The 23,069-nt window shown below is 35.1% G+C and overlaps 1 protein-coding gene across 1 annotated transcript in view; it reads right to left on the minus strand.

Annotated features, from left to right (window-relative positions):
- Nucleotides 1-23,069, minus strand: part of DENND1B (DENN domain containing 1B) — a gene marked incomplete at its 5' end in the record, with an annotated part of 148,918 nt that overhangs the window by 28,917 nt on the left and 96,932 nt on the right. The window contains 3 exons of the mRNA XM_027671862.1: nucleotides 8,588-8,713; nucleotides 16,534-16,635; nucleotides 18,153-18,198. Coding sequence (XP_027527663.1) covers nucleotides 8,588-8,713; nucleotides 16,534-16,635; nucleotides 18,153-18,198 — 274 coding nt within the window. The remainder of the gene's footprint in view (nucleotides 1-8,587; nucleotides 8,714-16,533; nucleotides 16,636-18,152; nucleotides 18,199-23,069) is intronic.

Here is a 23,069-nt window from a genome sequence, read left to right on the forward strand (position 1 = left end):
TATTCCCTTTCAAGAAGTCTTGATAATGTGCATGCAATTAAACAGACCTAGAGGACAACAAAAAAAGCCTAAAACAGAAGCTACAAACTGTCTGAAACATTGTTATAAAAAAAGTTTGAACATTAACACTTAATACAATAAAATGTATTTTCCCACATGGGAAAAGTGCACAGCCTATAGTCACTAAAAATCCTGCACCAAACCACTTGGATGATGAAAGAAGACAAACAAGTATTCATTGAAAAGTCAGTGCTTTTTGGAAAAAAATGGTTACTGAAAACAACACTCATTTAAAAATAAGAGATGTTAATGAGAGTATTTATAAACAATCAAATTCACTCTTATGTTATTCCCTAATTTCATTTAAAATCTGCTATCTTCACTATGCACAGACCACTGGACATTCCTGAGGAGCATTCCCTTCATTTTGTTATGGGTTTCACCAAAAAGCCTCTCACCCAGATTTACAAAAACAAAATTACCAGGTTAAAAACAACTACCAAGGACCTCAAAGACAAAACTTGGAACTCAAAAGAATGCAACACCTAAATCTACCACAGAAAATTTTACTGCCCAAAAGATACACCTACAGTGCAGTTCCACAGCAGAATAAGAGATACCTCAGCCATTCAAAAAAAGAAAGATCAAAGACAGCCACTATACTGATCTTTACAACAGCTCTAACTGGCAAGCCACTTTAAAGACAAATTTATTCATGCCCATGATCACCACAGGCTTTGTGCTCCTAACCCGGTTTCACTCTGATGGTACATGTCACTCCACACATTTCCCCACCATTCTGGTGCTTCCACAATGTCACAAAGCGTTTTCTTCATGTGACCTGGGTGAGTTTGGTGGAGGAGCTCTAAATCATTTTCAACTGTTCTTTACACCTTACACTTGGTTTCTAAATGGTTCAAGTGTGACCTAAAGAAATGCTGTGATGTCATTTTTAAATCCTCTTCTTATACTATCAAAAACTTCCCTCTTTTTGAGTCTCTCTTTTAAGAGGTCCAGTCCTACTCAGCAAAGTACTTAAGTTCATGTTTAACTTGTTTTTAAGTTTTACATCCTTACTTCTTTATGGAACCTCTGACTTTAGAAAAGATCTCTCCCTGGAAGAGCTAGAAGCCTTACATTTACCCAGCACAACCCTTCCCCTGTCACAGGGTAGCTGGAGTGCTCTGATACAAACCCACCCCAGTATAATATGCAGCACTGTGTCAGTCAAATCTCCAGGAGAAGCACCCAAGCTACTCCCCTTACTAATCCTGAGATAACTGGTGAACACTGTACACATGCAAGACATGCTGGATCTGCCAAATAGCTGGAAATGTTCGTGGTACTTTAAATAGCACTGCCTTCCTGACCCACTTTGCATTAGCTATTCTTGAGTTCCTAAAGACTCTTGTCTTAAGAAGATGACTCCAAGCTACTTAGTAAATCAAAGTGCATCAAAACAAATGGAATAGTCTCCAGTGAGACATGGTGGTATAAGACACAGTGCTCCTGAGGGCAGACTCCCCCCTCCATTCCGTCGCTCTTCCAAAATATTTCAAGGCAGCAAATTAAAACAACTCCTTATATATACATATATTATATATATATACATATATATATATAGTGTTGTTGCACAAAGAAGCGATTTCTGGAAATAAAGAGGCTGTGGGAGTGCAGCTCTGACCAGATGATGGCTCATGACGTAGTAGGAAACATTAAATTCAGGACTAAAGAGCAAAAATATTTTCATAATATATTATTTAGGAAAATAAAAACTAAGCTCCTGCTTCCCACTGCCACTTCCCCGATTGTCTGGGAAAGATGAAAGTAAAAAGGAGAGGTTGTCTCCCAGCAGGAGAGAAAACAGGCGTGCTTGCTCTCCCTTTCACACCAGGCAGGGAAGAGGGAGAAGTCAGATAGTTTCCTGATGGCATTTCTCCTGCCCAAGTCATCTAAGAGAACACCAGGATATGGTAGTTCAACACACATTTCTAGTGCATGGGTGTAATATTTTCCCAAATACTTTCCTTTAATCACTGGATGCTTCGGATACCTGGTAAGCGCTCATGCATTGGTGCATCTGTTCCCTTATCAGTACACTTCAGAGACAGAATAACCAAAGCTATTTCTTTCCTGAAAATGTATGTTGTTCTCTAAAGAGTTCACATTCAAAAACCACCCTTGCTATTTGAACCTGCTGACTGTGAGATTGCTTTAAAAATTTGAGTAGGTTTAAAGCTCCTACTTATTCAGCATATGAAAATGAGAAGATCTGTTGAAACCTGTAGCAATTCCACACAGAAGTTTTCTTGGGCTATCTGTGCTAACTTTAATGAAACTGAATTAAATAACACAATTAACTCTGAGTTATTTATTTGTTCAAGGCTCTGATCAACAAAAACGTTTTCTGAATAAAACTTTTACAAATCTTCAAGATTATTACTGTAAACACAAAGCCTCTTGAAGTGGTATTTAACTAGTAAATTACTCGATCAATATAAACAAAAATAGCCCTAGATGCTTTCATATGTAAAGCTTGTAACATTCTTGTTTCTGTAAATACAGCTGACTACCTTTAGAAACTGAGGTTTGGATGAATGCTTCACTGTTATTTAACTACCAGACCATCAACTGGCCCCTGTCGTATTGATCTACAATGTACTTTCAAAACAAGTTCGATCAAAACCCAGTGGGGACTCTGTACTGAAAAGTAGACAGCTAATACTCAGACCAAACAATCTATGCCCAAACATGATATCTGTCCTTTTAACAACAGTTGCTATAGAATTTTCTTTCCCTTTCATAGCTTGCCACACACAGCAGGAATTTCTTGCTCTAAGCTACATTCACATTTTAAGTACGCTATTTATACAGACCTCAATGGAACATGAAAACTGAGCTAAACCAGTGTGATCATTTTAAAAGGAAAAATAACCTGGATTAGAAAGTATGTTTGTGCTTTCTAAATCTAGTGATATTTAACTTGAACAAGAAGTACAAATATTTTAATTTTTTATTTCAGAAAACATTGCATCACTCTAGCAAGAGATGACTCATGTCAACTATTAGTTCTATTGCAACAATTCATATAATTTCATATGGCAGCTCTCACTTATTACATGAGGAATATAGGGCAGGTAGGTATGGCCATAGCTTCATTGGGTTTTTTATAATTTATTTTTTAAAAACACCATAATTTTAAGTACCATTTTGGTTTAGATATTAAAATTTCTCTTTTTAAAATCAAGGAAGTACAAAGTTGAAATTTCATCTGCTGTCATGACATTCAGAGATAAAAGGCCAAGGGATAAATGAGCATGATGATTCTACTCAGGAAGTTACCATTTACAAACCAATTTCTCCCAAATTTGTAAATTTTTTGTAATCTGCTAAAAAAAAAAAAAATTCAAATATGCTGATATTTCTTATAGTCACAATTATCTCCTACAACAACTTCTATTAATACAATGCCTATATTCAAGAAAGGACCACTGTCCTTAAGACAAATAAAACAATAAGGTTTTCACCATGTAAAATAGAAGTCTTATGGAAGTCACAATAGTCATAACTCTGTTTTTTATTCCACTGAGTGGTCCTGGATTTATACACAAACTATGTTCTGGCATTTCATTACTCTTGTTTCTGTACTCTGCTGTACTTTCTATACTTCACTCTTGGGAGAAAGATAAACAAGTCAATGCTCATTTCAAGAGACACCTGTCCTCAAAAGGTTTCATTTTGAAACTCAATTACAATCAATCATTATTTATGCATTCTCAAGTAATTCAGGTGCATTCTGAATCTCAAAATATTTTTATTTCCAATATAACATTTTATTGTATTATTTTGATTTATTGCATATTGAATGCAATACTTGGCATCTGTTGGACAGCTGATGTCACTACTTAAAACAGTGTCAATATTGGCCCAAAGCACTCCAGTTAGCATTCAATTAAAGTGAGGTCTGACAGGTTGTGCTATCTTCAACATGGAAGTTATCCTGGCCCCCTGGTGTGATGATGAGACCATGAACTCCTACTGCTGAGTATTTCAGAGCAAGCCATTAGCCTTTGCTCTTCATTTCTTAATTTCTGATGAGTGATGTTACAACCATCATAACTTAACACAAAGCTACTCTGGGTTTATTTCTTTTGTTTTAACATCTAGAGCTTTGAGGACTTTTTCCCCAAAAGAGGTGATCTTTTTCAATGACTTCATCTTTTGTTAGATAATTCTTGAAAAAAGCCAACTTTTCAAAGGCAGAAAATAAGTTACTGTTCCTTATTTTTCATTTTTTAATAGAAGTGTCATAAAGTAATAGGCTTTGTTTATTTGAAGTACATTTGAAGTGTATTCTTCTTGCCATTTTTTTAATAAAAAATGAAATACCACACCTGAATTTCCTCCAGATGTTTGCTGCTTAGAATCATACAACTTTTCTGCTATGCTTATTTTTTCTGATGACGTTAAAATTAATTTCTATCATGGTGAACACTTTTAGGTGCACTATTTTTTAACTACTTCTTCATTCTATTGTCTGCCTCTCCCTCTCTAGATACAGATTTTGAATATTGCCTTTTTAAGAATTCTTTACATCATATATTGTTTTATTAACTGACAATACTGCATATGACTAATGAAAAAAAATTTACTAGTCTTTGCTTTCATCAGCAAGGTTTGCCCATGTACATGCAAGGAAGAACGTGTAAAGTAAAATAGGTAGGAAACCCCCAATGTCGCACATATTCTGACGACAACATTACACAAATTGCACAAATTGCCATATTTGTATCTATGTCCTACCTGTGCATGCAATTCTGAAACATGAAATATGCGATATTATCCATGATAAATCCCCAAATGCTGAACTACCTAAAGAAATTAGGAGCAACAAAAGGTTCAAGACCAGGTTGTAAGCACCCAAAGCAAACATAATTTGGATTTGTATATGAATTTACATGATGTAAAAAGCATTTATCCCACAACACTGCTACTGCAATGCCTCAGCAGGGTTAGACTCTAGTGATCAAAACTGTTTGTGATCACTGATGTTGCACAGTGGCTCCCACTGCAGCTGCTGGCTGAGTGAGAACAACAACACACTGACCGCTTGCCTTTCTGTATTCCAGGGCTCCTTATGGCAAAACAATTCCAATGGCCTCATTGCCACTGCTGGAAATCCCCCCCAAACAGGTCATGTGCATTCCCCTGTCAGAGCATTTCACCCAAGGTCTCCAAAATGATTGCAGTTCTCTACACGAATGAGACCATATAAAACAAAACCATTATAATTCACCATTCTGCTGATAATACTTTTTTCTGGATTACTTTTTGATCATAATGACACTGAAGCAATTTTTTCAATCATCCCCACCTACCATGCATGAAGTGGATTCCTTCTGGATTAAACTAAAGCAGAGCTCTAGCTAGTCACAGGTATTCAGCATTCAACACCAGACTAAAATGAGAAACACAACAGAGCCAGAAATGCACACTGTGCGCACTATAGCCCACCAGCTGGGCTGGTTTGCCCTGCAGATCCACTCCTATTATGCAATATTTGCTAATGTAAAGTGTACATATTAAAAAAAACACTCTTGGCAGTTATATCAGTTTGATAGATTAATTTAGTATCATAATTAAATCAGAAAAAAACAACAATTTCTACTTTTCTTGGAAACTTTTACTGGATTAAGTTTTTTATTATCATTTAATACACACAAAAAATATTATCACCTTTATCTATTACATGTCATATTTTCTGTCTGTATTAGAGTAGTCAGATTTTCCATATGGTCTTTTAGAGTCCCATGAACTCCTTCCAAGACCTCTGAAGATTCCCATTTTCCCTTTCACCAATCATTTTTTTCAATAATTGCTAGACGTTTGTTCAAGACATATTGCTACACCGAGGAGAATCTGTCCTGTGCTGAAAACAAACAGTTGCACAGAATGAGTGTTCAGTGTGATGAACAGCGTTGGGAGTGAAGAGAAGTGTTGGATGAGTACAGACACTATTAAAGCTGTTCTTTACTCAAAGTGAATATTAATGACAGTTGTTTCGTGTTTCAAGTTAAAAATCATACAGGACACAGTTGCAAGGAAAACAGTCCACTTGAACATATTTTTCACCTTTCCAGCAATCGATAACTATCCAAATACATTATTTTATTCTTCATCAGGATGTTTGCAATCCTCAAAATGCTACCCCCCAAAACCTCTCAGTTCTTGATTTTGAAAATACAACAAGCTTATTTATAGCAAAAGGATTTCAAATCTATACAGAAAATATTTTCATTTAAGTATTGCCCTTGCAAATTTTCTCCAAGAATACTACTTGAGCTTTTGAAAGAAAGTGAAGTCCATAGCTGTGGTTTAGATTACCTTATTACACCTAGCACCACAGACTCCAAAACAAAGAGAAGTATTTTCTTTGCCAAAACAGTTCTCAAGTTTTGAGACTCTTGAAATAGTCCTAATAAAGTCAGATGTGATCTGATTTTTTGAGCTTCCCAATCCACAATGCAAAAGGCAAATGTGGAATGAGCTGAACAATCATGAGAAAACTCCTCTTAGTTTCTACTAATCCAGAGCTAATTCAAATTTTCTTTCAGAATAAAAATTCTGTCAAATCCTAAATTAGTTAAGATAATGTGAACACGGCACAAAATAAACATTACACTTTTCTTATTTATTTTTAAATATGCTTTGTCTTTGGACAAGTTGATATCAATCCAGGATAAGCTAGTATTTGCCAGCACACTTCTGCCTGCTAAGATACTCTGAAATAACGTGTCTTTAAAAAAAAAATAATCAGGTCACAATGGTTTCATAAATATCTTCTCTGACACGCAATCAGTGGAGCCAAGAAAAGATAAATCTGCAAAAGAAAACAATGCAGAAAGAAAGACTTCAAAGGTCACTTTGACAAATGTCTGCCAGTCAAATGATGCATAGTGCAGTACTTCCAATGCAGTACAAATGTAGATATCTCAGATATGCCAACTGCAAAAATGAAATAAAATGGAAATCAGTTAAAGGAGAGCTCATTTCAATAGAGATACAAACTGGGATGCTAAAGAACTTGCACATTCAGTTCAACAGTTACCAAAACAAAGGACTGACTGAAGCTTATTCCTGGTCAGAACACAGCTAAGGACATCAACCAGACTGACATTCTGTTCACATGTATCGAATGTAGATTAAGACATTTTTTGACTTAACAGCTCTTACTGCAGGTTGCCATGAGCCAACACAGACTAGTGTCCTCACCTTTAGACTAGAGAACAAATCAGAGAACCCCTCCTAAAGCAAGGCTGCATAATGCCACACTATCTGATTTGCTGAAATTATTTATTCTACTGAAACAAGTAGGGAAAGTGTTGAAATCCAGCAATTTTTTAAAACAGGTGCAGCCATTTCAATATGCTATGCAGACTGGCTTTCCATATCATATGAAAACTGCCAAACACAAACACCTGAACTAAACCCTTGAACACGACTTCATTTCTGAACGGGTTACTTTCCATCTCAGTGACAAAGGCCATCCATCAGTGGCACAGACACCTCGTGTGCAAAATGCAAAAAAGACCACCTGTAAGAGAACCAATTGGGTAGAAGGAAGACTGTGCCATGCTGTATTTTAATGTTCCCCCCAGTAAAAGGCTCATCTGGAGACCTTTTCCATCAAGGAAAACCACATAGTTCCTTACCCAACAACAGAATGCATCGTGTTCCTTACCACCAAACAAACATCCACCAGCTTTACAAACTTGACTCCTCAAGTGAGGATGATTTTCTTCTATCAAATCTCCATATTTACCTGAATTCATCAGACAAACAAACATTGTATCCATGGAATCCAATTTAGCCAATGTCATCTCAGTGCATTTTATCAAATGGAACTACTACCAGCAGTTTGCAAGTATCATAGGAAAATAGCCTGGAGTGATAGACAAAATGAATCTCTAAGTTTTTTTCTGGTAAATTATTTTATCTCCAAAAGGCTCAATATGTGCCACCCTCATAAACCAGAAATGATGAAAGTCCATAACACATTAATTGACTGAGTACCAGCAAAATATCAGAAAAAAGTTCTGAGGGGATGAAATGAGTTTTCATTTCTCCTAAATTCTAAGAGTAATCAAGACAAATCTATAATATGAGAGATGCATGTTTGACTCGTATCTGGTGTTTACTAGGAAATAAGATTCTGGCCTCAAACACAGCAAAGTCTCTGGACTGGTACAGTGAAAAATGGTGGAGTTTGAAAGGCACAGCCTCTTCAGTTCTTCACCACATTAAATCAGGTGAGCTGTGTGTAAGCAGTTTCATGAATACAATCTCATTTTATACTAAATAAGTTATAAAACTGATACAAATTAGAGAATAGCTGACTTTGAATGAATATTTATTCTTCAGTACAACTCACTGTCAGGAGATGGTAGTGTCAACGTATCCTTAGCATAGAGTAAGATTTAAAACAGGCTGTTTCAGACTGGGATAAAACATTTCATATTTTCCTTGCAAAGAATGACACCATGCTCTTACAAATTAAGGGGAAAAAGTAATAATGAAGCCATCTTACTGGTCTGTATCTTAGTGCATCTCTGTAGGATCCAAACAGTGCTGCCTGTGCCCGAAGAAAGGCCTTGGCTACTCCGTCGCCCGTAGCTGTGGACTGCTTTTTCAGTTTATTTTTCAAGGCCGAGACCTGCACGACAGAGTGGAACAGTTAAATTAACACCTCAGAAATTGGTACAGCGAGGTATGAACCCAATCAGCAGGCAAACCATGGTGTCTACAGGTCAGCCAAAAATTCATCCTCCTCCTTGATAGCTTATCTTTTTAACTGCAAAGAGCACCTGCTGGTCTGCTAATTGAAATGAAAGCAGGGGATGATGGTAGAGTGTTAATGTAAATTGGTTTATGCTCTCTTTTTTTTTTTCCAAGGCCTCTTGACATAAATAAGCTTAATTATTTTACAGTAAAATTCATGTGAGCCACTTTTCTGCAGATTTTTTTTCATCATAACATGTACTTACTTGTTTGAATGAAGACAGCTGGATACGTTTTATTTATGCTATGAAGGTTTATTTTTAAGGACCCTTAATGTTCACTTATTACTCAGTTTCAGGGAATATCTCTTAAGTCAAATTACTATCTTACATCATTTCTCATGCACTATGGGAGTACCTGCTACCCCTTCAAACAGTTGAGAAAATTTTGTGTAAATTCAGTGCTACAATGCCTTTAGAATTGTCCTCAAATATAAAACATGTGAAAAGGAAAAAAAATAAGAACAATAATTACAAGGGGCATTTACTTTAAAAGGAAAAAAACCCCGAACATTCTTATTATAGTGGTTCACTTTTTTTTTAAGGAGGTCTGTCTTTTTTTAATTGGCAAATGACAACCACTGATTATACAGAATTAGAGAAAAGAAGGGACATTTTAATTTAGATCATCCTTACTTGGACACACTTTGGAGGAAAATCACATAATTCTGGAATTGTTGCAGTATTCCTGAAAGATATGTGGAATTACACCCACATGTAGTCTATACTCTCCTAATTTCCATCATGAGGGACACCTGGAGATATAAGTCAACTCCAATTATGTAGAATACATCTTTCTGTTAAGTTTGTATTACAATATACCCAACAGAGCATTATATAAGTCCCTAAACAAAGTAACATTCAGAGTTACTCTTTAAACAGAACATTATAAGTACAAACTTATCACCAAAACAGCTTTCATTCTTTTGGAAATATACGAAAGAATGAGTATCTTTTTGTTTCTTTATGCAAGCAGTCCTGACTGCTCTTGTAGATGATGATTGTAATTGAAGTGTCAACCTAATTAACAACTAAACTTTGAATAATGCTAATGAGAACTGAACATGGCATCAGAGAAAAGACCAGCTCTACAGGTGATAAACCTTCACAGTAGTGACATTTTCCAGCGTAAAGTCACAGTTACTGTGATCTGATCAAAGAGAGAGTCCCCCATTGGGTCCAATTATAACTATAGTTTTGAAAAAAAAATTATTGAGTTACGATGTTCATAATCTATGCAGAAAGGCCTTTACAGTATAGGTCTTTTCCCCATAGCTGTGATCTTTTCAATTTATATCCAAGCTCCACAGATCTATATAAAAGTTTAGAGCCCGATTCGTTTAGCCCATGGAAAGCATACACCAAGGCTCATTTACGTTTTTTCCTTACACCTCAAAAGGAAAAAAAAAAAAAGTACAAGTCTGAGTACAAAAACAGTTAAGAAGTTCAAGGTTGAAGAAATAAATGCATGTCTTGGTTTTGTGGGTATTTTCTTTTTGGTTCTGTACTGTATGATTATTCTACAGTTATTAAAAATAAGGTTTTTTTCGCTCTGGGGAAAATACATGCATATATCCTGGGTAAAGGAAAATCTGCCCATTGATGTTAGCTTAGTTTGACTAAAATAAAAGCAGTAACAAGAGGTCAAAAAAAGAACTGTCAACGTTAAAATTTTGTCTCTTTTATGACAAGCAATGCATCTTCTAAATATAAAGGAGGGAAAAGGTAGAAAATTCTCTACATTCTTTTAAATCTACATTCTTTTAAATCATACCTTGTGAGTTTAGGGAAATTATGGCAGATGATAAGAGAGGGTAAAAGAAGAAAGCAGGTAAAGATGATGAAGAGTAGAGGCATTACATGAGAAAGTGGAGAATGTGAAGGAAAATGGTATTGTCTAATTTTCTCAGTTCTGGCAAGCCCTATGCACCCTACCTTCAGTTCGATTAATAGGATGCTTTAGGCAAAAACACGTTAAAAAGAACAACAGAAAGCAACAAATCTCCCTCTTCTCTGCCGTACTGGTATGGTATTATTTAGCAATATTAAGAACATCCCAATAGGCTGGCAGCTTGGAGGTGGGTTCTCCAGGCAGATGCACATTTTTGTGCTGCTGTTCTGGAGGGAGTTCAAGCCCCAGAAAGGCTATGCTGGAGTTCAAAGAAAGCTCCTCCAATTCCTGCTTCTCTCAGGAGGCAATGCTTAAAGGCAAGAAGAGTTCCATCAGATCACTCTGCAGAAAAACCAGGAGCACAGTGCTCTTAAGAAAAAGCCTGCAGAGATAATGTGAGCCACAACCCTGATTTCCCAGTTGCTCTGACTGGAACCCTGGCTGCAGCACGCTTGAAGTGCCCCTGGGACCTGCCTTGGTTTCCTTCAGGCTGAGGTCAGCAATATGCAAGCAGAGAGTCAGTGCTTCCTCAGTGCTCATCCCACCCATCAGCCAAGCTGTGCATTTGGGCAGGTTAATGTCAAATTCTCCCAGTTCCATTTAATCAAAGATAGAATGCTAAAGTAGTTATTACAGTAAATAGAGTCGGTATAGATAAGAGACTGGGTGCTCTGAACTACTTGGAGGACTTGGTGCACAGCAGGATTGTGATTGCTTAGATCCATGCACCTCAAACCAAAGAACTGTGAGACCCCTTTCGGTGACATCATTAATAGCACTTAAAATTTAAAAAAAAATTACAAAATTCTGGCACCAAGCCAAAAAAACAGCAAGCAGCATCTGTATCAAAATGTTTTCCTCATATATATTTTAATCCATTTATCTATCTATGATTAAGAATGCCAAACTTTTTTCTCCCATTCTTTGCATGTCTTAAGCAGAAATAGCCTTTTACAAAGTTTAAAAATAAAGGAACTGCAAACAAACAAACCACAGGGGTTAGAATGCTGTTAAAATTTATTTCTGGAAGACACTAGAGATCCGCTTCAGAAAAGGTATTATAAATTTACAATAGAAGCAAACTGTTTTTATCTTCTCCTAGCAACAGCTTCTCATCAGAAGGTGACTGCCAATGAAGAGCAATCTGAGTTTCAGGAAGGTTTAAATCAACAGAATAGCTTTTCAGAGATATAGAAAGTAATGAGATTGATATGTAATTAAGTGTATCTAAAATGTAGAAACATCTTGTGTTGGTCATTAAAACAAAAAGCATCATTTATTTAAATGGTCACCATATGTCCTTTCTAAGATTCCTAAAATAGAACTATCTCAGAAAGAAAGAAACCACAACTAATACCTCTTCAATAACCACATGAGTAGAAGAATTACATAAAATTAAAAAGTTAATAATATCACATAACTATTAATCAAAATCTTTGTTCCTGCAAAAACTTAAGCACACATGTAAATTTAAGCACATACAGAAGTATTAAAAATGTTAGTTGTCTGAGAAATACAGAACCATGCACTGGGGTTCCCAAAGACCACCAGGTCTCTGAAAAAAAACCACATCCAGGTACTTCTCTGGTGTCAGCAACAGTTGTTATGTTTTAAACTATTTTTTGATGTTCCCCATGAGATGACACTACTATAAAAGTCAGCCCACTCTCAACAGCAAGAAAGTGAGAGAAGATGGCAGAGAAGAAGAACAAAACAGAAATCTTAAAACAAACTAGAATCTGATATTATCTAAATCAGTATTGCTAATGAAAGGGCTTCTACACACTTGATACTATCTACACACACAGGATTTAGGCATCTCAGAGAGCCCTCCAGCATTTAATCACACATTCATTTAGATGAAAACAACCACTTAAATGCAAATGTTTTCAATACTAGTTGTACTTTTCAATCTCACATTCTAGCTTCTAAGGCTATATCAAGGCTGAACAGAACTGCAGCTCTAAGAATTTGTTCACAATAAACAGTTGCCTCATAACACTGCAAACACTGTTGACTGCTCTGAGATTCTAAAATATATTAGTAATATTTTTGGCTATTTTCTGATGGAAGTAACACCATAAATTATGCTATTTACATTTTTCCAAAAATCTTTTTAGTTGCACTATTATACAGTGACCTCAATTTCTTTATAATTCCATTAATCATCATATTTTCAGAAATAATTTGCACTCCCAGTAATTGCTTTATAAAGTAACCAGTTTGCTACATGAAATACAGTCTATTTCTCAAATGCTACTCTTAGAACAGTAATGTTCATATGCCCAATTTATGGTGTTAAAATCCTCTGACTTTAGGAATCTCAAACTTAAAACTCTAAACCCTAGTTTAGATTCTGTATTGCATCTCAGTGTGTAGGCACCACGCACTACAAAGACTGTACATCTTTCAACAGCTCTGTAGCTTTTACAGTTGACAACATTTAACCACCACAGAAGAAGCTAAAAACCTATAAAGTCAATTGTTTTCTGAAGATGATATTTAAAAAAGTTCTTCTCAGTCTATGATTCTAAGACAGTAAGACTTGGCTGCTAAAACTAATGCTGTCAATCCTCCAAGCTGTTTTGGAAAGTGTTCGAATTTGAGCAAAGGAATAGTCTTTTTGTCAGAGTTAACTGCAAGCAGGTATTGCAGGATCAAGCCCAAAGTTTATAAATTTCAGTCTATGGCAACAAATGTTCTTTTGCCAACAAATTACTGAAGTGGTGATCTCAGCATTCTTGTATTAGGAAATCTACTCCCGCAGAAGTAGCTACTTATTTTCATTTTTTTTAAATTAAAAAATAATAGACAAATTCACAGTGAAATGATGAAATTTAAAAACAAGCGTTCTTGTCAGACGAGAGGAAAAAGAGGGGTTTTCCCCCCTCTAGGAAAACAAAGGATTCCTGAAAGTCTTGCCCTGATTTATTCTTCCAATTTTAAATACCTTAGGAGTAGCGGAACTGCTACTGGCATGGTAGTATTTCTAACAGTCAATAAATCTAAAATATTATGTGTGAATATTGGAATGAAGCCATTAAGAAGATTACAGCATGCAACGCAGCAGAGGGTCCTCATGAAAAAAGGACTGGTAATTCAGGACAACTGTGACCACTGACCTTTGCACAGTCAAGACCACTGGTCAGTCTGACAGAATAATAGAGTTCACATGCATAGAAAGTCATCTAGCCTGTAACTATAATTTAAATGCTTAAGTGAATGATTTAAAAATGCCTTTAAATCTCAGTTAATTTATTATATAGTTTATTAGACAATGCCACATAATAATGTTTCTTTCAATCTTAAATTTATCATGAAAAAATTCACAACCAGAGCATTTTAGTAGACATATTACTTATAGGTGGCTAAACTATTAAATAGCTATGCTGTGAGGACATCATCAGGCTTATTGATCAGAAAATAATTACCCTGTTTCATTTGAACACAAGAAACAGTTCTAGAAAACTCTGAAAATACTGCATTTCTTTTGTTAGGCTGTTAAGCAACCTGGAATCAATTTTTGAAAGGGATAGTAAGACTACAGTTTCTAATACATTTTCAGTTCTTCGTTCTATTTAATGTTCTTCAGAGGTATTCATTATATTTTTTTCATCAAAAGTTTCACTACTTTTGTATGTACGCTTATGAGGTTTGTCTATATAAGTTAAAATGCTTCACATATATATCTTTGACATTAGCTTTAATGTTTTAAGTCTAATTACCAATTTGACTCTACACTCCTGTGTCTTACACTTTTTACTCAAGATGTTAGCAGCTGCACTGCCCCTCATGAATGCAAAACAAAGACAAGCATTTTGTAATCCTAAGAGTCAAACACAGACTTGTGCCTTTTGTCTATGCTTTTTGTTTCCAGGTTTTCCAACTATAATTGTATATGGATTCCATTAAATTGTTTTAATTAAAGTGCTTTACAGACTGAAGTGGAGTAAGAGATGGGATTATCCAAATTAAAAGCTTCAATATAAAATCCTCAAATTCTGCAAGTATATTTTTCAAAGAACATAGTTGTTCTGTTTTATATTAGATATGGAACAAAGTATTTTAAGTTTACTCTATAGTCTGTAGACTTGTATAATCTACATTAATATTTATAATAATAATATGCATATATTCTGGGAGAGAATATACTTCTAAAAGTATGAACACCTGTATCCCTATTGTCTTCATGCTGGTCTACTTATTTAGAGATCATTTTGATATGCACCTGTAAAATACATGAGCAGTGCCTCTCATTGCACAAATATACATTTTGACTTTTTGAAGGACCTCCAGCTACAACTCCAGTATTTCATGGAATATGATGCCAAATTCTCAATTCCATATCGAGCTATTATTTGGGAAGAGGTATGGACCTTTATGGCATTATAGCCTCAACCTTATTCACTGAATGCAAGGTCAGTTACAATTACTGACACACCAGAAAATGACTCATTTTTTTCTTAACTTGTAATACTCTTGAACGATAGAGTCGAAATTATTGTATATGGGTGTGTGCACTTATATACTTTTCCATACACTAATGTAAATCACAACAGTTTTTATAGTCTCTTACTGAGTCCAAAGAAAGACTGTTGCGATGATCTGTAAAAAGTCTAGATTTTAACATCATTAAAATCAAAGGGAACTGTCATGAATATAATCATCAAGAGTTTGATTTCTACTGTAGCAAATATATATAAATTACCAACAATAACAAAAGACACAGTGTGTCACTATAGCACCTTATTCTGATTAGAACATGGGGGGGGGTTTATGATTTAAAATTTCAGAAAATTTAACTCTCTGATTTCACATTTTGATATAAAATTCTTTATCTTGGCAACTATTTGTGATAGCTGGAGCATCTATGACTAAATAATGAAAACGGTGGTTTCACAATTATATTCTTTTAGAGCTCTGCTGGGAAAAGCAAGATAAGTGAATTTTGTGGCTATTTAAAGTGATATACAGAGTATGTTCCCCTATAGGCAATAAAAAAAAAAAAAAAGCAGGGGGGGCACCCTCTGCAAGATCAAAGTCCAGAAAGAACTGGCACTTAATTTATCATCCTTTACAGACAAAAGACAGCTTTCGTCATTTCAAAAGGATCAGATGTCTTTTATGACAAACTGGGTTTGCAGTTTAATTTACAAATAGAATTCTAAGTAAGCAGTCTTTGCTCTGCCAAAGCAAATGACAAACAGTATAGGTTTTCATTCACGCAGCCCTCAGCAGGATAGAAGAGATTAAAATAAAACTGAAATAATTTAGAGAAAACAAATAAATGTTTCAGAAAGTTGAAGAAGATCAAAGCCTGAATTTTCTGACCCCAACTGTACAAGCATTTCTTATTATATTGACCAGTGCCATCAGATCATTAATTAAAAGGAAAGCGCTGGCAGGTGGCAGAGAAGCAGAAGCCGATAATTGGCCCCCTTCTTCTTTTTGCCTTCAAAAACTCTCTCGTTCTTTTGCAAGACATGCCACTAGGCAGACAGAAATGCCTACTTTGTAATATAATGATTAAGATGAGATGAAGAGGCTCTTGCGTTTAAAGCAGCCATGCCTAATGAATGCAGCCGGCTTTATAATTATGATCCTACTTCTACAATAAGGAATATGATGTTCCATTCAACATCTCTGCAACTGTCAAAAAGGTAAAAATCTCAAATGTAGGGGTCTACGCTTGGTGCTTTTCACCCCCTTATTCTTTTTATAGCAGTTAGCAAAATGAGGCAAAAATAACTACTAGTAATTCAAGCACCCATATAAGAAAGAAAGAATGAAATATCTAAGACTCACCACTTCACCAGGTAGGTTGTTCAGGTCATTAAAAGGGGTTTCTAGAGTGTTTGTGTCAACATTTAGCAAAACCACATCCTCCAGTGATCTACTTTTTACTCTCTGTTAAGAAGAAAAAAATAGTGGAAAAGCAATTTACTGTGGCATCCTCCTGAAATACATTTTATTACAATGTGCTAGATTACAAATGATGATTTTACAAAGGGCAATAATAGCAAAAACAACAGCTGGAACTTTGGAAGTAGGATTTGTGAATTAGATGCAGCATTCAGAGTAGTTTTTAAAAACATTTCCTATTCTTCAAACACTAAGGTTACATTAATAATCTCTGAAATACAAACATATTCAAGAAATGAATTCTTGAAAACCAAGATTTACACAGAACACAGTTAAGTATATTGGAACTATACATATCTTATGATAACATTTCATTCTCTCATCTTTGTGAAAATCAGATAGGATGTTAATTGTATAATCAGATGAAAACTAGAAAAAACCAAAGTAATTTTTTGCAGATTTATCTAAGTCTCGGGCATGTGATGTCTACTAGTTATAGACAAATGAATGAAACCCTCTTTCATCAGCGTACTTGGCTACCACCTAAGAACTAAACAATTTGTTCCCTTCAGGAAAAAGGGATAGAACTCTTTTCTCTATATGGTCCTACAATAATACATAATAATGCAGTCCAGGAAATAATTCCAGAAGGAATTGAGTGACTTCTTTTTCAGAGCTAGTCTTTGTGTTCCTTTATTTTCTGATTGAATAAGAAAAAAACATCCTAGTCAAGATATTACAATCAATGCATGCAGGTCATATGAATCTGATGTGAGAGTATGGAAGGCTGTGACTGGAGTTAAGAAGTGTAGATGATAGAAGGCCCTTTTTTGGGAACACAAAAGTGCTGGTGGTTCAGACCTGGGGAGAACCCACCTCATCAGATTAGTAAATGTGAATTGATGCTTAGAAACTGCTTTAGCAGAAGTGTAAATCAAATAATGTTCCCCAATCAATTATCTACTCTGCACGATATTCAGATGACGCATGCAGGTTTAATGGTGTCATCAAATGATTATGGAAAAAGCCAAAAGTATTTATCATCCAGCTATTACTTACCAGTCAGGCGAGCTCTACGTTCAAATCTGAAATGGCTACCACTTGTTTTTTGGCAAAAATACTCATTTCTAAATTAATAGTTATGAATGTTATGGGATGGAGGTTTGACTCAAATGTTCAGAGGGTCAGGAACATAAATTATCTGGGAAATAACACTAATGCTGAAATCTGACTGATGGTGACCCCAAAATAAATTTTAAGTTTTTTCATTATTGGGCAAATCTGTTGTTGAACCACTAAAAAGGCAGGAAAACAGCTATCGTTGAGCTTTAATAGACAGAGAGACAAATCATGATGCAGAGTTTACACGTCTCCATAAAACACTTCAAAAGTAAGATTTCAAAGAGAGACATATTTTACTTAGTAAAACATCTGAAGCTTGAATTTTGTAATTCTGTATGCTAAAATAGAGGGACTTTTTCTGAAGCTTTTCCATCAAAATTATCATTTATGATACACACACCTCATGCTTACCAGTAGACTGAAGCATACAGTGAACTTACCTCTATTAAGCTTAAGTGGACGCCAATTAGATAAGGCATTGGAGCACTGAAGAAAAAAAGTGGAAAAGATCAACTTTTAAGTACCAATATTTGTGGAGCAAAAAAGATATTTTAAATCTTGGCATTTAAGTCACTAGTAAACATCCACTGTTTAAGCCAGTATTAGATTAACACAGTTACTACTGAAACATTTACCAGACAAGGAAAATTTACTTTACTCCGCACAAAATAAAGGACACTGCTCCAAACTATGATGCATGAGCAAGGAGACTCTACAGCTTGCCATCTGCCTTGCCAGACCTAGTTTCAATAACTGCCATACTGTATGGCAGAGGTAACCCAGCAGATGATCCCAAAGTGGCCTGTCTCCAGAACTACATGGGTTTTAAAACACCACTCTGGAGAATATGGTACCAGTTAACACTACCACACTGCAACACAAACATTGTTAACACCAGTTTTGGTTCTGAATGTGGTTCTGAAACCCTTCCTGGCAGGTGTTGGGAAGCTGTATTAATATCCTATTTAACTGAAGATAATGAACTTCTCCTTTCCAATTTGTGTAAGACAAGGAACTGTATTATCCAAACAAAACAAATATCCATACAAAGCCTCTGAATTAAGACCTCCTGCAGTATGCAAGCAAGAAACTAAATTAGTCAGGCTCATTTATCATTGTTTCCTATAATCTTCTGCTTCTTCCTCTAGTGCATATGTTCTGTCAACATCTGACCAAGAATATATCCAGTGCTGAAGGAAAAAATCATCCAACAATCATCATCATACTTTTGGGCACTGCGAGATTACTAACAATATTCACTCCAGACAAACGAGCAATAAACAGGATGACTTAAGAACTCAAGTGGGAAACGAATCATTAACAGACCACAGAGAAAAAAACCTAAATAAAAAGAATCTCTGAAAAAGAAATGGGTTGTAAGATGACTTATACAAAGTTACACAAATAGCTCACATATAGTAATTTCTCTCATTGCACTAATTTGATCCCAGATCTGAGCCACTGGCACTGACTCATTGGCAATTGACTTCCTGAGGATGGGGGAGAGGCTTCACTGCATCAGTTCACGTGGTCTCATCCATTTGGTCCCACTTCTGGGAGTCAAGAAGCAATTCTCACCTGTCTGCAACTGCAGCCCTTTTTAGAAAAATCTGTACACCCTATGGATTAGCCAATTGCTCTCATTAACAATGTCCCATCGGAGAGGATCAATGCAACAAAAAAAAAAAAAAAACAAAAACCCAGAACAAAACCAACAAACAAAAACCCTGGCTGACTGAGGCTCAAACAAGATTTCATCATGTTTATGCTATCAAAATATAGGTTTGCTGAAACTGCTAAAGGTTTCTTTGCAATGGGACTTCCAAAACGGAAAATAGAGACCTCTGTTCTCCTACACATCTTTTTCTTAGCCTAATACTGACAAATATTAGCACCTCCTGATGACTTCATCCAGGCTAATCCTTATGCCTTTGTGAACTACATCCAAATTACATGGAGTTGTAAATGAGTGTCACTCCAGAGCAGACACATATTTATATTCAGAGAGCATTTAAACAGCTTTAAAACACTCTATAATTATAAGAATGACTATGCCTGACATGTAACTGAGGATTCTGCTGCTGAATATGAGCAAAATAGATCCTCAGGTTGCTCATATCAGAATATCTCAGTGTTACAAATAATGTGAACTAGAGAAAATACAGTGCAAACAAGTGCTACATCATGTATGGATTTTGTAAACACTTGTTTTCTTGTACACCAATACTGCTCTAGCAGCTTCACCAGGCCTGTACTGACTTAAAATTGCTGATGATTTGCTCCATTAATAAATCTGTCATTAAAAAGGGTAGCACGTAGCTCCTTTCTATAGAACAGAGTAACAGCTACATCATTTCAATTTTGAAGTTAACAGAATAAAGGTACAAAGCACATCTTGAAAATGCATGAAATAAAAACTGCAGGTATGGAAAGTCAATTTGATCATTTTCAGCAAAAAATAAATTTTATTACTACTGGATTTTGAAGTCTTAACAGCAGAGGACTTTAATATGTACATGAAAGCGCTTTCTATGATACTACTGGGAGCTGCTATATGGTTTTTCTCTTGCTTATGCATGTTATTACCAAAAATGTCATTAATTTACCAGTATCATTGCCTAAAATAATTACAATGTTATGCAAAACATGCAAGTTAATTGGAAAATAATTGTCCCATTCTCAGGAAAACAGGCGTGCGTATATCCCAATTCAGAAGAGACCAAATCTCATAAAAACATATTGCAATTGTAACTTGAATTTTCTAATCGCATTATATTCTTAACAGAGCATCAGTACAACAGATGCTTTATCATCCACAGACAAAACTGTCATACATTCTAATATCAGTGATTTAGCTTGCCAAGAAATTACACAAAAATTTGATGAAATTAGCTTTCTCCTTTACAAAAATTAATTTTATTCAAATATAATTGCTATATCAATGTTCAAACTTAATTTTTGTAAGAGTTTTCTTGAAAGCCAGCCACCCACTCTTCTGAGTGCAACAGTCTCTTTTTACTTAAACTTAGAAATCAATTCTTTATAAAAAATAAGAAAAATCAATTTTTTTATTAACTCTGCTGTGTTTTTCTCTACAGTTACAATGAATATTACTTTGACAGCCTAATATTTTGCTATCTTTTAGAAAAAGAAATGTATTATCTCTCCTTTTTTGGATGGTTGTTCCAATTCTCACTTTGGAGTTCTCATAATGGAGTTCCAGGCTGAGATAAGTTATATAGAGGCAAAAAACCATTCTGAAGTAAATAAATAGATAGTATGTTCACACACTGGACCCTGCAGGCACTCCTAACCTGGCCAACCGTGAGGGTGTTGCAATCCATACTGATGCTCAGCTCTGTGGGTTTGGGCTACTTCAGGAACGTGTTAGGTCTAAATCCAGCCTGTAAATCAGGCAGCACGATGGAACCTAACAGATTTTTTGATTAAAAAGGCAAGTGGAAAAATTTGAATAATTTTTAATATAGAGCTGTTTCACTCCCAGATACGTTCTTCTTTTTTCATGCTCACAAAATGTACCAGCTAGGGAGTTCATGTAATTTATCAGATTCTAAACAATACAGAATTATATCCCTTATCTTTATGAAATTTTGAAAATATATAGTCCAACTCATATTAAAAAAAGTGGATTTTTTCCAAATATGCTGGATGATTAACATGCAAAAAAAGTTACAGAGTAGTTATTTAATAGTTATTTAAATTAGTAGATTTAAATGTATTTTTTGGTGTTTAAAAAAAGCCTTACTACCTTGGAATGAGCAAAATTATCAAATTGATATTCACCTACTTCATATATTTGAACACCATGTCAGAAAAACACTAAGAAAATGAGTTCATGGGAGACACCCCAACAATGTCCAAATGAAGCACTGACAATGTAGTTACTAGGTATGAAAATGCATGTTGAGCTAAAAGGAAAGAAGGCACCTTTACAAAAAGAACTTTGTTTATCAAAATTACTTTAAAAATGGCAAATAAAAATAATTTCAAAAATCCTTTATTAATTTTAAATTGACATGATCCTGTTGGACTGCAAATTAGGTCTGGCCTATCATAAACTTTGACCTTAAGAATTCATCAAGGTTTTTTATCTTGATATATTATATACCTATGAGGAGAACATTTATTTACTGTTAATACACCAGAACATGAGGAAAGCTAAGTAACTGATGTGTTTTTATTACACTTTTCCAACCCATCTCACAAAAGAACCATTCAAACCAGACACGAACAGAAAGAGAAATGTAAATGCACGAAAATCTGAGTTAAAAGGTCTGAGTTATAGTTACTGTGGTAAATTCATCAATTGTGCATTTCTTTTCGTGAACTTTATGTTTCCATTTGAACAACTCTAAAAAAGGGAAACTTTTTTCCTCTGCTCTATTGTACTACTGTGAAAAATAAAAAGGGATATAAATGAATTTTACAAGTTTAAGAAACTCCATGCTTCTTTTTAATGAGTAAAAAAAATTCTCAGGTCACGCCACAATGACCTAGAATCTCAACTATTATCATCATCACAAGGAGCTGTGTACAGCATCTAACGTTTTTATTTCTGGAAACATTATCTGTGCTTAGAAGGGGAAATAAAAAAATCTTTTAGTATTCAGGATGCACTCTACAGGGTACAGCTTGAATAAAGGTGTTGATCTACCTTCTGAGAACAGCATTTATGGATGATACTGAAAAATTACAAAGCTTCTGTCAGTAAGCTGAAATAATACAAAAACTAAACAAATACATCCAAGCTCTACCCCATCTTGGTGCATTTTATCAAAGCTAGGAAGAAAAAACAATTAGGACAGAGTTTCTTCAAAAGAAAACTATCATTAAAGATGAAAGGCTTAGCTATAGTTGGAAGTAACGGGAGGAGTGGAAGAAGAATAGATTTCTAAAACAATAAATAATATACACATGAAGTGAAATAACTACCACAGAAAAATATATACAGTGGGAAAATATTGTAAACTTGAGGGAAACCTATCAAAGAGACTTAAGGAAACATAGCGAGAATTTGTTTGAAAACAAAAGTTCAACAGAGAGGGTGGAGCTGGAACAGCAACATATTTATAGATCCAAGGGGGGACAAAACCAAACCAAAATCAACAACATAAAGCCCAACAAACGTACAATTTATTTCTGTGAAGAAAACAGACTTATGTTGGTAAGCATCTGACTTGGTCTCAGTTTTTATATATAATAATAATTCCCAATCTCTAAAATAGCTTCAAATGGTTCATTTTTTCTGTAACAAATCCATAGGGTTTAGTTAAAGTGAACATCTCCAGAGGTTCCTGTTGCAGATTCTTTAATGGAAACTCTCATTTGGTATCTCT

The sequence above is a fragment of the Neopelma chrysocephalum genome, unplaced genomic scaffold (assembly GCF_003984885.1).
Source record: "Neopelma chrysocephalum unplaced genomic scaffold, ASM398488v2 Primary Assembly neopelma1_97222, whole genome shotgun sequence".
Taxonomy (NCBI): Eukaryota; Metazoa; Chordata; class Aves; order Passeriformes; family Pipridae; genus Neopelma; species Neopelma chrysocephalum.